General features: G+C 38.1%; 1 protein-coding gene across 3 annotated transcripts in view; it reads left to right on the top strand.

The window, feature by feature from the left end:
- Positions 1 to 14,096, top strand: part of PLCB1 (phospholipase C beta 1) — a 690,893-nt gene that overhangs the window by 611,779 nt on the left and 65,018 nt on the right. For all 3 annotated transcript variants that reach the window (XM_082857476.1, XM_082857477.1, XM_082857478.1), the window contains 4 exons: positions 7,976 to 8,052; positions 8,158 to 8,247; positions 8,716 to 8,773; positions 9,370 to 9,456. In XM_082857476.1, coding sequence (XP_082713602.1) covers positions 7,976 to 8,052; positions 8,158 to 8,247; positions 8,716 to 8,773; positions 9,370 to 9,456 — 312 coding nt within the window. The remainder of the gene's footprint in view (positions 1 to 7,975; positions 8,053 to 8,157; positions 8,248 to 8,715; positions 8,774 to 9,369; positions 9,457 to 14,096) is intronic.

The raw sequence follows: 14,096 nt of genomic DNA, 5'->3' as shown, positions 1-14,096 counted from the left end.
TATAAATTTGTACTTAAAACTATATATGAATCATTTTAAGTGAAACTTCTTTTATCATAAAAATGAATTCCAGTTATGACTAAAATAAATATTTCATGGCCATAAATATCTACTTTTTATGATTTTCAGGACATTTAAAAATCATCATTGAATTTTTAAAAAATTTGAAAAATTTAAAAACACACATAATATAATTTTAAAATTTTGCTATATTTTACTGGTCAGGAAACAAGGCCCAAGAATTAAGATGGAAAAACCCAGGCATCATCTAGGATGATAAAACACATTTACTAGAGCTTCCTTTACCAAATTTCTTGATTGTTTTTTAAAGTTTGAAGATATTTCCAGTTGAGAGCCTTATAAAAGAATACCAGAAATATCATTCAAGGGCGTATGCTACATTGACCCATTTATATTTCCCAGAAAGCTAAGAAGCTGACATTTACTTTGGCATATTTTAAAAGTGAAAAACAATTTTATATGCTGTAGATTCATTGGGCCAACTTGTTGACATTGACTAGGAGTCGTGCTCAGATTTTCACTTTCATTTATTGCTTTGCCCAGCAAGTAAAAAGAAAATTTCAAGGATTCCTTAAACCTTTAGATTCAAATAAGCAGCTATGAATTCTGTTTAGATATGGAAATTTTAAAAGAAATGAATTTCATAGGCATGAAAGACTATCTCAGAAAAGAATCAAGGTGGTTGGTCTTTTAGTCCAAGACTTTCTGCTGCTTCTGAGAAAAGAAGTGAGCTGGTGGGGAACATGAACTCCACCTGGACAGGACTTCGCTGCCAACTCTCAGTTGGACCATCAATACACAGTATCCAGCACATCACAGGTGCTCAGTAAATATTGCTGGAATGAATGAATAAATGTTTTTCAATTTGAATGGACAGGAAACACGCCAGTATAAAAATCCACCTAGTTTTTAAATTATCAGTAATGCGTTTAATCAGTAGATCATTTCTTAGTTTCGAAGCATCATAAATTAATACTTTGTAGAAGATAAACAAGCAATTTATGGTGAAAACTCAGAGTGGATGCTTTGACTAGCAGAAAAGAAGGTGCTATCTTCTCCACTTATGAGTGAAGGGAGAAGGAAGATGAGTTTGCCTGAAGTATGTACACTCTACACTTGGCTCTTTGCACATTTTCCCAAATTGTCCTTCTTATAAGAGGCTCAAAACATGACAATTTCTGTCCACATATTTTTCTATCCCTTTTAAGTTAGAGTCAAGGAATTAGTCTCTTCCTTGGAAACCATTCCCTCACCCTCAAATGACTAAACCAAGTGAAATTCAGCATGGAGCTGAGAACAAGCATGAAATTATATTCCCCAGAGCTTTTCTTTTTCATTCCATAAAAGGTTTGGAACATTTAACTAGGAGAGTTGTCATGAGTGGTAAACAAACAAGCAAAATAATTGAAATGTCTATTCCTTTGGGCCAGAAAAAGAAATCATATTAAAAGTTAAAATTAAATGTTGTTTACTGCATTTCAGTTTACCATGTACTCTCGACTTTTTTCCCCCTAGGAATTCTAAACTAATTTTTTGTTCTTTTCTATCTTCAGTGAGTCTTGTAGCTAATATATCATTGAACGGTTCTTTGAGTAGAGCCTGTCTGCTAATAAATACACCAAAGTGAGAGTACCCTTAGGTCAGTTAAAAGACACTTCAATTATTGTGTGAAAAATCCCTCTTCTGGGTCAGATTTTCACACTTCATGAAATAGAAACCCCGGACCCAATGCTCACAGGTTCTTTCATCTTATTTGGGGATTAAGGAGTAAAATTTTTTATTTTTGTTTTTTTGTTTGTTTGTCGGGATTCCCTTGGTTACAAGTGACAAAAACCTATATTGGACTAACTTAGACAAGAATAGTATATACTAGAAAAGTACATAGGGGAAGGCCATGTAAGGAAAGGTTGACCATCCACACTGGAGAATGGAAGGGATAAAGAGATGCCTACCAGAAACCACTCACAGCACTTCCTATGTTTGTCTGTCTCTGTCTCTCTCCCTTTCTCTGCTGATTTTCTCTGCATGTCAGTATTATTTTTGTCCAAAGCAGCACACAGGCTTCCCCTTGTTAGAAAATATAGGCATCAACCCCTTCCAAGTTATATTTCTTTCACTAATGACAGGTTGGAAAAATCTTGGGGCAAGCCTTTTTAGTGTGATATGTTGGCCAAGCTTACAACCTTAGACCAATCACCTGTGGCTAGAGTCGGGGTATGACTGGTCCTACTTGGATCTATGCCTCCCTGGACCAGTTACCTTGGCCCAGGGATGGGCGTAAAGAACACAGCAGCTCCATGGAAATCACATTAGGCACAGAGCCAGTTCTCAGAAAGCAGAGGAAGTTCTTTCTGAAGTAGTATTAGGTAGAGAAAACTATAGTTGAGCCCCACACTCTCTCTTTCTAGGGTAAGAAAGAGATAAATTATTAATGCCTAGACGTAATCTCATTGCCAGTTTAATGCGAGTCTGACAATAGTGTCATATTATTAACAAAATCATAACATTAATCACTCTGCCTCCTGGACTTTAAGTAGAGGAAGTTTAAATGAAAACAGTAAATGCTGTAAGAGCAGAATTATAGTAAGAGTGATCTTTTGAAAATAGTTGAAAAGGGCAGAATGTTACAGGGAGGGGTCTGTTGTATGAGACAGTTGGGGAGACCAAGGGGAGCTGAGTAGAGTGGAAGAACATTTGTCATATTAAACACAGAGATATTGTCCTTTTTTAAACATATTCTTTGGGATTCTATGGAGACACTATTTTCATTAGTTTCGTGCAAAAGCCACATTAAAAAAAAAACAAAACACATGCCTGGATTTCACAATAAGGCATTTGTTCTTAAAGGAACAAAACTTAGCTTGTTAAATATCAAAATTATGTAGTTTAAGAAGTATTTTCAATAAGACAGCCCATGGCTTGGACATGATGCACCATAGCCATAACCAAGGTCCGGGTCAATGTGGTTCTTAAACTTAACAGATTTTTTTTTTTTTTTTTGGTACGGTACGCGGGCCTCTCACTGTTGTGGCCCCTTCCATTGCGGAGCACAGGCTCTGGACGCGCAGGCTCAGCGGTCATGGCTCGCGGGCCCAGCCACTCCGCGGCATGTGGGATCTTCCTGGACCGGGGCACGAACCCGCGTCCCCTGCATCGGCAGGCGGACTCTCAACCACTGAGCCACCAGGGAAGCCCCACAATAATTTTTGAGTGCCTATTTTATGTAGAGCCTGGTGTCCAAAAAACCACTGGCTGGTGCCTACTCCCTTATCAGGAGTTGAGCAGCACAGTCCAGTGGAATTTCTGCAACCATGGGAATGCCCTACATCTGTGCTGTCTCTCATTCAAATGGGAATATCATCCAGGTGGAAAAATAACATGAGAAAAAGTGTAGAAGCAGGTATGTGCCCAGACAGTCTGACAGTAAAATACAGCCTAGTTTATTGAGTGTGCTGAATGCTAATCAGGAAAGGAAATTTAGAGCTGGAGTGTAACGTATTTGAGGATACAGAGCCAGTTAAGGCTCGGGACATACAAAAAATACTATTTGTGATATGGAGCAGAAAGACTAAGGAGAGACTGAGGGCAGGGAGAGAATACTTGCCAAGTCCAGACAGGAGTTAATGAGGATCTACACCAGAGCGCTGTTAACACAAAGCCAAGAGATAACATGGTGACAATTCTCCAGGACTCAACAGATGGGGAAAGCACCCAAGAGGGCAGTCAAATGTAATGCACACTTTTAACCTGAGTGATGATACTTAATGGGAAAATACGATGACTTGCCTTCTGTGAAAGATGTTGAGATGCTGGTGAGCCATCCTCAGCCAGAGACGGTCAAAGGCAGTTGATGCAGAAATGAATTGAAGCACTTAAAAGAATCAGAGAAGAGTGACTGTGGGAATTGCTGGAGATACTGTAAATGAAGGAAAGAGAGCTTCTTATGAGAGTGGTTGGCAGCTGGCATCCTATCAAAAGGATAAAGTCACGATTCCCAAACCATGTGCCACGTCACTCTGAAGCACCATGTTGAACTCACAGGGGTATTGTGGGATATTTTATGTTTTTGAAGGAAACAGAGCAACATCTGTTGGATTCTGTGCAAAGTACTACTATTATTTGGACCTAACCATTTAATAAATAAATGGAACTGTTCTTTTATTTCTTTTGGCCTCGGGGGTGCCATGAAAAAATTACTGAGATCCTAAGGATACAATGAGCTAAGAAAATTTATGAATCTCTAGAATAATAAAAGTTCATCCTGAGACATGGCCAATGAGTTTAGTAACAAAAAAGTTTTTGTAATCTTAAAGCAAAATCAGATAAATGCCAGTATTGGAATGGAAGAGATGGTGAGGTTGAAGACTGTGGCAGTGGGGCATTGCAGCTGTGGAAGCAGCCATTGGTCTACCATTTTAGGGATGGGAAGGGAAGGAAGGTCAAAGGTAGAACAAAAGTTCAGGGTTCTGGGAGGATAAGAAAATAGAGATGTGTTTTTAGGCAAAGGGAATGAATGTATCCAGTGCAGAAGAAAGTTTGAGAGAAGAAAGTGAAATGGTGATCCTCCCACAGGGAGAAGAAGATGGGACAAAAAGCAAAGGAAAACCTTCCTCTGGGAAGGAAGGGTAAGGAAACCAAACTAAGAACCTATGACCTGGTTTATTAGGAATCAACACATATGTCTTCTCTTCCAGCTTTCACAACCACCCCAGGAAGGAAACATTATCCCTGACTCAGAGGTGAGGAAGCTGAGTCTTGGGTAATGAAGACAATGCACATAAAGTTCTGCAGCTCTTTTGAGACAGAAAAGAGGGAATTTGAGAGGGTGCCATGGAGACTGGGTGGCTTAAACAATGAATATTTATTTCTGACAGTTCTGAAGGCTGAGAAGTCCAAAATTAAGGCACCAGTAGATTTGGTGTCTGGTGAGAGCCCACTTCCCAGTTTATAGAGAGCTTTCTTCTAACTGTGTCCTCACGTGGTGGAAGGGGTGAGACAGCTCTTGTGGTTTCTTTTACAATTATGGGCACTAATCCCATTCATGAGGGCTCCACCCTCATGACCAAATCACCTAAATGTCCCACCTTCTAATACCATTACACTAGGCATCAGGATTTCAATATATTTATTTTGGGGGAACACAAACATTCAGTGCATAACAGAGGGCTTCTTCTAAACTGTCTCCATCTTCCCCAATAATGTGCACATGAATTTCCTGAGAATTTTGTTATAATGCAGATTTTTGTTTAGTCCATTGTGTTAGGGCCTGAGAATTTGAATTTCTGCTGTGTTCCCTGGTAATGCCAATGCTGCTGGCTCCTGGACTATATTTTGAGTAGCAAGATCTAGAAAGCCAACTCATCAGCTCAGTGTTTCTAGAATAATGCCAGGTCTTTAGTAGGCATTTGATAAATATTTGTTGAATTGTGGCTAACTTGAATAGTTTAGATAAAGGTGTGTGTTCTGGGAGCAAAGGAGGTGGGGATTAGTTCTGAGAAGAATAAAAAACAAGTACAGATGGTGCAAGGGAGGGGCAAAAAGGAAGGCCAGGGGATGCAGCAGATAGGAAACTTTTGCAGAACCTTGAGGGAAGTTGGTGTTGGCAGTTGTGTGTGGGCTGAAAACAAATGGAAATAAAACTCAGAATCAAGTGGGTAGAGGGCTGGGAGATCTCAAGCTCAGTGGCTTCATTGCCTGGATGTTGATGTTGCTGAGGAAGAGGGCAGGAGTGGGGAGGAAAGCTGTAAATGTGAACAGGTGCTGCCATAATCAAGAAACGATTCTGGACTAGGGTGAATGATGGAGATGAGAACACGGAAACAGAAGCATGAATGTCACTGAATTCAGAAGTGTTGCTGGGAGACTTAGCAGTGGCTATAGAAGGAGGGCAAGCTCACTGAGACTCCCTAAATCTGGCAAAGAATCCACATCATCTGAGGAGATTTTGAAAACACTGATTCCCAGGCCCTGCCCCTAGACATGTGGAGTCCATAGGCCTAGGAACAGGTCCTGGAATGTGTATTTTTAAGAAGTTGCTCACAAGGGATTCTGACGTTGCCACCAAGGTTGGGGCTCCCCTGATAACCCTCTAACTCCTTAGGCTGGACGGGGGAGGAGAAAGGTCCTCTGGGGAGGCGAAGGCCCTGTGTGTACCCCTCAGCTAGCAAAGAGGTGCTGCGGGAATCCTCAAGGAAATGGTCAGAGTCTTTGCACAGCAGGATTTTACATCTAGACGGTTTGATAAATGGCATTACTAAACTGCAGTATTTCATGATTTCTTTAATTGTGACAGTCATGATCAGGCAACCTCTTTTGAATGATTTTCAATGGTTTCAAATAGGCTTTCTGCTGGCCCAAGCTCCAGTTAATATTTGTTCAGCTTTAATCCACTTCACAGATGAGTGCATCAAATTTCATGTTAATGTCAAGTTAATGTGGATTCTTTATGGTAATTCTGTGAGAGAATTTCTCCCTCGATTTCTTTTATTCTCTTAGATAAGAAGAGGTTTTTAAAACAATTTCTAAAATCACAACAAAAGGCAGCTTGGGAGAGTGGTGAAGGCCACAAGCTGCGGAGGCTGATTTATCTGGGTTTGTACCCAGCTCTGCCCAGTACCACCAAGTACAAGAGCCCAGAACTTGAGTCCCCTGCGTTAGTATCTTCATATGTAAAATGAGGACTTACCTCACAGGACAATTCTTAGGATTGAATAAGTTAATACATTTAAAACTCTTCAAACTATGCCTGGCATGTGTAAATTACCAATGAAAGTTTGCTAGTGTTATGATTATATTGCCTTGGTATTGTCATAGCTACTATATATATATATATAACTGGTTAACTCAGTCTGCTATATGTGAGAATCTCCATCTCTGGGGAACAGAATGGACCTTTTGTAGGAAGCCCACACCATCTATGTGATGCTCCAGTATGAAGGGTTGAGTCCAGTTTCTATTGCTGCCTGAGCAATGGCAGAAGGTTCCATAAGTTCTTCATGTAGAATAAAGAAAGAGAAGCGACTGGAAGTTACCCACACAGGACACAAACATCAGTTTCTAAGATGGGTAACTCATGTCATTCTTGAAGCAATTAAGCAAGGAATGAAAGCTGGAAACCAAGAATTATAATTTACAGTTGATTACATCTTACATTTGTATCACACTCAGTTTTATTTTAAGCTTCATAGTACCTCCAAGACATAAAGGCATTGATTATCTCATTTATAACCAAGAAAATGTAGGTTCAGAAAATATAGGCTCCATGACCAAAGTCATAGTTGTAGTGAGTCATAGAGTGGGGATTGGTACCTGGGTCCACACTGTTCGTTGTCTTTGCACTTGGCAAAGACAAGCTGCAGTTAACTAACCCAATAATTTAAGAAATCCTGTTTAATTAGAAACAGATAAGAAGAAGAATTTCATATTAAAACCTAGATAATGTAATGGTTGAAAATTATGTCCTTATTGCCTATGTAAGATGTCTGATGATTTTAACTATTGTTTTTTGTTAAAATTAATTTATTTATTTTTGGCTCCATTGGGTCTTCATTGCTGCGTGTGGGCTTTCTCTAGTTACGGCTAGTGGGGGCTACTCTTCATTGTGGTGTGTGGGATTCTCATCGCGGTGGCTTCTCTTGTTGTGGAGCATGGAGCCTAGGCGTGCGGGCTTCAGTAGTGTGGCTCATGGGCTCCAGAGTACAGGCTCAGTAGCTGTGGTGCATGGGCTTAGTTGCTCCGTGCATGTGGGATCTTCCCGGACTAGGGCTTGAACCCGTGTCCCCTGCACTGGCAGGCAGATTCCTAACTGCTGCTCCATGAGGGAAGTCCCTTAATTATTGTTAAACATCAGATTTTCTAACCTCAGATACCGCTGTTTGATGTGGAGGGGGAGGAAGGGAAAAGGTGCTTTGTTTGTGATAATGTAAAATAGTCAACTTGCATTTTCTTTCCTCAGCTTATTCAAAAATTGACAGATGTTGCTGAAGAATGTCAGAATAATCAGTTAAAGAAGCTTAAAGAAATTTGTGAGAAGTAAGCCTTCATTCTCATTACAATGGATTTGTGTATGTAAATGTATTAAACACCAATTGCTATTTGCTTGACCATTTTTCCCTTTTACTTCCATTTTGCCTTCAGAGAGAAGAAGGAATTAAAGAAGAAAATGGATAAAAAGAGGCAGGAGAAGATAACAGAAGCTAAATCCAAAGACAAAAGCCAGATGGAAGAGTAAGTAGAAAGAACCCCCTTTCTCTCACCTTTTACCTGGGAATTATTCTACAGCAGAATAACAGCTTCCAACCATACAAAGACCCATCTGTGAAATTTCTCCTCTAATTAACCTTTTTGAAGATCCCTTTTATAAGGTTTTTCATAGTGAACTCAAAGAGCAGTTCAATAAAGGATTGAGGTGCCCACAGGGCCTGTAGGTGAAGGCTGAGTAAAGACCCACCCTAAGGGAAAGGCTAAATCTTCACTTCTGATATTGTCAGACAACCCTCCTGGCATTTAGTGAAAACAGAGCTTGTGCCTTGGGTGGAACCTGACCTTTGTTCAGAGCTGGCAGATTGGTACCTTCCTTGCAGCAGTAAGAAGGATGTTGAGAGTTCTGTAAACTTTCATCTGGAAGCCTGAGGTTCCCATGTCTGTTGATGATGGATGAGTTCATATAATGATCTTTTTGTCATTTGCTTTCAGGGAAAAGACAGAGATGATCCGGTCATACATCCAGGAGGTGGTGCAGTACATCAAGAGGGTATGTCATGCCGATGAGTATCTCTCTCTTTTGCAAACCATGTATGAATGTTTGATAAATACCATGTGAGCCTATGGAGAGAAAAGCCATGCTTCATTGTAACTCTTTATCACCAGCACCCAGCAGAGCTACTTCCCAGAGCAGCCAGTCTGTAATCAGTGTTTCTGCAAGTTTAATTGCAAACCTCTGTGTAGAAAGGTTCATCTGAAGATAGACATTAAGAATCATTTCTAGAGTCAGGAACCCAGAAACATGATGTCAAGGGGACCTTCCATAAAAGAAACTTTAGTTGTCACCAACAGTAGAGAGGTGGCAACCTCCAAAGGTTTTTCATTAATTTTTAAATTGGTATTATGGACATTTTCAAACATTAACAAAAATATGAGAATGGTATAATCCATCGATCACCTCACTCCCACCCTCTGTGTACCCATCACCCAGCTTCAATACTTGCAGTCTCCTACCCTTATAAGGTCAGTTCTTGACCAGGATATGAAATAAACATATGCCACAGATCTGAAAAGGTTTTAATTTTTTCTGAAAACATTCACTTGAATGTTTAGATGAAAATGACTTTATTTGTAACTTTCTTATAGTTAGAAGAGGCACAAAGTAAACGGCAAGAAAAACTCGTAGAGAAACACAAAGAGATACGTCAGCAGATCCTGGACGAAAAGCCCAAGGTAAACTGAACGGAATAATAATACACAGTGATTTCATTTTCTTTCCATTTAATTAGAATAAAACCTCCCTAGTTCAGGTATGTCTCACACAGTCTCAGACCAGTTCTTGCATGTGAAACTCATGTAACTTTCTCAATGATGGTAAAAATCTTGATAGCAATATTCAGTAAGCGCTCATCACCGGTCATCTTTAAAAATTGCAAATGCACGAAACCCAGATCCTGAGATTTGGTTTCAGTTGGTCTGGGATGTAGCTCAGGCATAGATATTTTTAAAGCATACCTCCCCACCACCACCACTACCACCTCCCCACCAGGAAAGAGAGAAATTAGACAAGTTTCTTCAGCTCTAAATAGATGATGTAATATTGTAATGGCAGACTCTGTCCAGCAGAGGATGTCTTGTACCAAAGTCACCCTGGTTTTTAATTTAACAAAATATTTTCATAAATCAGAAAAAAACAAATGTTTTTCCCCCATAATAATAGTTTATTGGGGCTCCACTTTAAAATTACCTTATGCTTATTTGGTCAAAGTCAATCATTCCTTGAATATTAACTTTAAACCAACTGAATATCTGTAAATCAAATACTTTCAGGTTAGCATAATCTCAGTTTTAGATCATTCTATCCATTTTGATTCATCATTGAATATTTTTCTGTTGTGAAAAACGTGCTTTTCCGTTTTCCTGTTCTTCCATCTACAGTTTAAAATATCTACTCTAAAAGGCACGGCTATTACATTTCTGCAAAGATCAAATGTTAGTTTTGTTTCATTGTATAGTCTGTTCAATATACTTCTTATAGATTGCTTGTGGCTAATTTAAAATATATTTTTGTGGTTGTTTCTGCTATTATTTATTGGGCAGAATGTTTATTTAATATTTTTTACACAAAGTTTTTAGGCTTGGGAATACAGATTCTCAAACAGTAGTGAAAATCTAAGAATTAATCATTATTGAGATATGCTGCTCATTTTTATATAAATAATTTATGTTTTTAATTTTTATATAAAAATACATTTTTTAATTTTTTTATAAATACAATTTATATATTCTTAGCCACCTTCTCAAGTTGATTATGCATTAGTAAGGTAGAATACATTTTAACATAATTTTAGACTTTGCAGTATTTTCCATTTAGGATTGATTTTTTTTTAAATGCTCAAAGGTTTGGAGCCAAAGATCCAGGTTTGACTGAAATTTCAGAAACACCTTAAGAATAATGAGTGATATATTCAAATACATACATTTTCAATCCATGTTGTCTGAATTTCAATTTGTCATTACTTTGTACACTGGTATGGTATTTTAGCTTATGGTTGATATTTCATTAGCCAGTTTTTATATTTCTAAAACATCTCTCTTGGAAAATATTGCTATTCCCACAATTTTTGTTTTGTTTTCATTTTTGTTCAAAAATGTCAGCTACTTTACTCATAAATAAAATGTGATCACAAATGTGTTTAAATTACATAAATCTCAGTATAAATAACCCTACAAAGATTTTATGTTACTGCTCTAGCTTACCATGATTAAAATCAAATTTAGTAGTACATTTCTTCACTGGATATAACCAAACATTAGAAGAACTAATAACTGTTGGATAATTTATCAGTTAGATGTATTCAGCAGCAGCTTTACAGAAAACCCAATTAAAACTGGCTTAAGCAGTAATATCATTTAGTAAGTCACATTACTGGAAGTTCAGAGGTATTGAAACTTGAAGAATAGTTAATTTAGTGGTTCAATAACCTCATCAAGAATCAGGGTATTTTTCAGAATTTCCACAGTGTTATCTCAGTTAATTGCCTTTCATCCCCAGGCTGTAAACCCACAGTCACAAGACGTCTGCCTTAGCTCCATGCATCATAACCTTCATCTTGTAACTGATTATAGGTTTGAGGAAAACTTTCCTAAATCTCCTCAATAGACCTCCCCTCATTGGCTAGAATTGTGTCCATGTCCATTCCTAAACCAATTATGAGCATAAGAATGTAATTTTCATGATTGGCTTAGAGTAATTAAGACTTACTCAAAAGGGTAGAGGGATTTCACCTTCTCTTCAATTCCATGATCACCAGGTACCTGAACAAAACTGATGTTTTCTTATCAAAAAAATAGAGGAGAGATAATAGTTGGGTAGGTAATTAACAGTGTGCACCCTACCATATGTATAGCAATTTTCCATTTCTTTTTTGGCCCCTGAGAAAGAGATCTGAAGTGTTTCTATGAATTTTTAGTCATTCTGTTGCCTTTATTTTTGACTGTAAATAGGTACCACAATGATTTCTCTTTGCTTTTCACCCATGAGGCTGCTTTTAGTGACCCTCTTATTGTGTCTGGATTTGAAGCCTGCCCTTGAAGATTGTTGGTTCCACGTCAAACGAAAGCATTTATTGAGAGGTTTTCTTCAGGGCTTAAAAATTTTTTGCTTTGGAACCATGACTTTAATAATATAATAAGAAACCATGACTGTTAATATTGTAAGACACAGTAGCTAATAAAGGGAAATGACCGTGACCAGAAAGAGGAATAATAAACAGTGAAATAAAACAATAAGATCAAGTGTAGGTCATGTGGAGAAAGACCAAAACACGGGATGGCAAAACTGAGCAAATGAAAGGCCAGGCCAGCAGAGCAGTTATCTGTGCTCCTATAATTACTGGATGTGGACTAGAAATAGAACAGCACTGGTTTTGAAATAATCCCTCTTCACATCAGTATTGGAGTAGCCTTTGATACCTGACATAGATACGAGGGAAATTAACAGAAGTAGAAACAAAATAGAAAGAGGAGCAACTCAAGGAAATGAATGACCAGCAGTACCTATAAAAGAGGTTAACTAAGTGAGTTCCATTCAGTCAGAAGGATGAGAAGACGGGGTGATTTTATGACATCTAGAAATTTATGAACTGTTCCATCACTCAATGTTGGACAAGGAAATTGAGTTGACACTGTAGTAGGTAATATTAAAGATAGTTGCAATCTTCTTATGAAGAGGAAAGCATGCCAAACTTTGCCAGAAGTTGCCGAGGGGAATAGAGTTCCTCCTTCAAGTGTTTTTTAGGTGGGATAAGCAGTTTTTAACTAGAAACCAAGAAAGGCTAATCTTTCACTTATGGCAAAAACATACACTATATGGCATCATGTCTCTTCCCATTCATCAGTGTCTTTCACCTTACTGTCGATTATAACATTTACTTCCTCTTTATCCACTTATTCTAACTAATGTGATCATGTGTTTTATGTTCCTAACCTCCTCTTAAACAAGAGGGTGCTCTTTTTCCATTCCTATTTTCTCCTAGTGTCACTATTTGCAGTTGTCCTGAACCCCAAATCACAATCTGTGTGATTTTCCAAGCATTTGGTAACCAAACAATTTGTTTGCTTAAAAGTGAACAAACAAGTATAAAAAAATTTTTTAACCAAAGAAATTTGAAAATCCAATTGGTGAAACACAATAGTTCTTCAGTGGCAAGGAGTTCTGGCTAGATTTAGAGCAAGTTAACAGATGTAGATTAATTGAAAGGGTAGCTTTTTACTCAACCATACTTATGATCTGGAAGGATTAACTCAAGTTCCAAACATTTTTACCATGATGCTACAGAACAGAACAATGTGCCTCAATCAAAACCAGGTTAAAAGTCCATTTCATTTACACACATGGACGAAGAACTTCCATCCTGCTGGTCTGTATTTGGTAGGGGACGAAATTGGACCAACCCCACAATGTGCAAGTTTATGTGTAGAGTCCATTTTTCCCATTCAAAAAGAGATTCAGTGAATCTTTTCCTTTTGTATGTAATTTTTAAAGATGTTGAAGAAATTGGACGTAGGTGATCCTTAGAGGCAACTTATACAATAGATAAACATTTTGGCTCTCAATTTGACATAAAATTATGTTGTGCATTCCTGTACGTAAGTCCCACTGAAATTTATAAAGTCCTTAAAAGGGAATACTCAGCTCCTTTTCAGTAGAGTTCTAAATCCTGGAGAAATGTTCAGCTGCATGTTCCTTAGCAGTGAGATATTTGATTCAGTCCCTGAGTGTATGCTGTTTTCAGCTTTGTTCAAAGCTATGAAATCCATAGCTTCAGAGTTCTTAAGATGAACGCAATAAACTCTAACCAGTCTTTCAACTCAGTGACATAATTGGTTTCATTGGGATTTCCATACCTGGGTTTGCCAAAGCCAATAGGAAAGGGTTTATGTGTACAAATGGTGTTAGAAAAAACTGAAGGACCCAACTGCCACTGCAAAGAAACACACCTTTTGTGGTTGTGTTCAACTCAGAATTGATTCATTATAAAAAGGACATTCTGCCTTTTTCCTGAACACTTCAAAGAGATTTATTTTAACATGTTGAAACATCGTTAATCAGGAGTTTCCCTGAATCTGCTGCAAATATTCCAATGTCTATTGATCACTTTGCAGCTACGGGCTCTCATTACAAGAAGAATCATCTTTTGAGGGGACTTTTTAATGAACCATCTCCATAACCTCATAAAACAGTCAATAAATGTGTAATTTACTTTTTCTCTGACACTTAATTTGTCTTTGATGCTTCTTAGCACACAGGTTTTCTGTTTTTATATAGCTCATCAGCAAGAGAGAATTCCAAGAAGCTTTAGGGCATTTTA

The sequence above is a fragment of the Leucopleurus acutus genome, assembly GCF_964270905.1.
Source record: "Leucopleurus acutus genome assembly, chromosome: 16".
In the NCBI taxonomy this organism is placed as follows: Eukaryota; Metazoa; Chordata; class Mammalia; order Artiodactyla; family Delphinidae; genus Leucopleurus; species Leucopleurus acutus.
This window is presented reverse-complemented; position numbering and strand designations above follow the sequence as displayed.